At 47.4% G+C, this 2500-nt stretch overlaps 1 protein-coding gene across 1 annotated transcript in view; it reads right to left on the bottom strand.

Annotated features, from left to right (window-relative positions):
• LOC134456492 (plexin-A1-like) overlaps positions 1–2500 on the bottom strand; it is a 91756-nt gene that overhangs the window by 744 nt on the left and 88512 nt on the right. The window contains exon 3 of the mRNA XM_063207856.1: positions 1–1471. This exon is cut by the window's left edge and continues 744 nt beyond it. Coding sequence (XP_063063926.1) covers positions 1241–1471 — 231 coding nt within the window. The 3' untranslated portion in view covers positions 1–1240. The remainder of the gene's footprint in view (positions 1472–2500) is intronic.

Below are 2500 nucleotides of genomic sequence, written 5' to 3'. Positions count from 1 at the left end.
TAACACCAGACCTAATCACAAGTGAGATTAGGTCTGGGGAGTTGCCTATTGTAAATTCCGTATGGGGCCGGAATACTTGGCTATTATGACACACTGCCCTGCTCTCTGATCGGGCAGAGAAACTGTTAAGGTCGGAATGCTTGGCCATTATGACACAGATCCCATGATCTTGTACGTTATGAGTCATCCTCGCCATACTGTCTTTCAGATCGAAACGATTGTGTAGAACTAAAGGCAGTATGGGAGTTCCCAGGCTAGCACTGTACTGTACTGCATGCCCATTCAGTCTCACTGAGGCCAGGTGCAAGACAAGAACTACAAGATAGTTGTGATTCCCATGAAAATATTAGTACACCATTCTGTGGTGGAACACCACAATATGAAAACCAAGCACCGCCAATTGATTCTGCCTCTATTCCTGATGCAATTGCACATATATGGGGGAACACATATTCACAAAATCAGAGTGTTCTCACAATCACATGACATTGCGTGGCCGTAAGCACCGCCAAATGAACATGTGGGAAACGTTCGGCTAGTGCACAGGCACTTGGGAACTTGGGACGTTACATTAGAGAGACAAAAACACAGTCCCGTAAAACTTTGACTTTTTTCCCACACCTCAGCTGGCAGATGGAACCATGGGTCACTCAGCAACAACTTAAAGAAACTCCGGCACACTGACCATTTTGCTGTTCTTTCTTTAATAAACGACGTTTCGGTACTAGACCTTCATCAGGCAATCTCCTCACAGTCCCGCCATGAGGTTACGCACACAGGTCTGACGTTTACTACGTGGTGGGGGAGTTGCTACCCCACCCCAACTAGACGGTAGGCTAGGTAGCATACCACACAGAACAACATGGTCTCTGGGAAATGGCGCCCTCTCAAGTGTTAAGAAATCCTGCACACTGTCCATTTCACCAACAAACTTTACGTTTCGGTCATCCGACCTTCAAGTAAATGGCGCCCTCTCCACATTTTCCCCCATGTCAACATGGCGGAATGTTTTTGTTGACATTCACACGAAAATTCCTGTATTGTTCCTGTATGTCCTGTGCGTATGTTTACGTTTGCGTGGTGAGACTTGCTACTCCACCCCAACTAGATGGTAGCGCCACACATCACCGAAGACCGAAATCGTTTTGCATTTCACTGGGTAGCACCTTCTTTATTTTCCTTATGCATTAAAATCATTTATGCATCGGCATCAGTGGTGTGCGAGTTACTCCTAGCTGCTTCAACCCCACACTGCACAACAGGGAAATGTCACGTAACGTGGCGTTACCTTTTTGATGTGTCCGTTGCGGGTGCCGGCGAAGGCCACGGTGTGGCCGCGGTAGTCGTAGGCCGCCACCGAGGTCATGCCGTCCTCCTTGTCCACGTAGAGCGGCAGGCCCTCGATGGTGGTGGTGCCCCCTAGAGGCTGGTTGAAGTCCTGGCCGCAGAAGTTGTCATCTATTTGGAGTGGCTGGAAGTGGTGAAGAGAGGAGGAAGGGAGGGAGGAGAGAGAGAGGACAGATAGAGGAGAAGGATGGAGGGAAGAATAGATTTGAGTGAGGGAATAGAGAGCAGTAGCAGTGAAGGAGAGGAGAGGAGGAAGGAGAGAAATAGAAGGAGAAGAAGACAGGGAGGAATAGAGAGAGAGGAAGGGAGGGGTAGAGAATGACAGAAAGGGGAAGAGAAAGCAAGAGAGGGAAAGAGTGAACAAGAAAGCGAGGGAGGACAGAAAAAGACAAAGAGAGAGAGAGAGAGAGAAAGAGCAAAAGAGTGAGAGAGAAGTGAAGGCAGAGAAAGAGAAAAAAAACACAATGGTTAACACAAATGTAAAGTGACTGTCCTATCTAGAGGGAGACAGTTTAAAAGATAATGCCCCCATCTCCGATGCAAATTAGCCTTTGAGATTTTTCATTCAATCCAAAATAGCAATCTTTGATAAGTAATGGCAGAGCCTTCCCAAGTCGCATAGCAGTACTAGGCTACCACTCCGGGCGGGTGTTCTCTATGCAAAACTATCTGACAAGCGCACTTCAGACAAATTTGGAGGACGGCAAGGATGAAGGTGGTGAAGACAGAAAAAAAAGAGAGAGAAAAGGAGAGAGTGAGGGCTGGGAGCATGGAAACTGTGTTCTTCACACACACACACACACACACACACATACACACGCACACACACACACACACACACACACACACACACACACACACACACATACACACGCACACACACACACACACACAGTAAGGACACCTAGGCTTAGCAAAAATCAAAACCTTGCTCCAGAAAAACAGCCACTCCACAAAAAATATCTTGCAACACTCATCACCAACTCAACATTACATCTTCTCCTTTCAGCAGCAGCAAACCATTCCCACAATGCACTGCTTTTATGTCTCCCTCCTCCTCCTCCGCGTTCTCCAAACGAACAGTCAGCAGAGCACGAGCGACATATGCGTGCTGTAATTACTTTGTTTAGTTGAGCTGAACGAGACGTAGAAT

This window comes from Engraulis encrasicolus, chromosome 10 (genome assembly GCF_034702125.1).
Source record: "Engraulis encrasicolus isolate BLACKSEA-1 chromosome 10, IST_EnEncr_1.0, whole genome shotgun sequence".
In the NCBI taxonomy this organism is placed as follows: Eukaryota; Metazoa; Chordata; class Actinopteri; order Clupeiformes; family Engraulidae; genus Engraulis; species Engraulis encrasicolus.
This window is presented reverse-complemented; position numbering and strand designations above follow the sequence as displayed.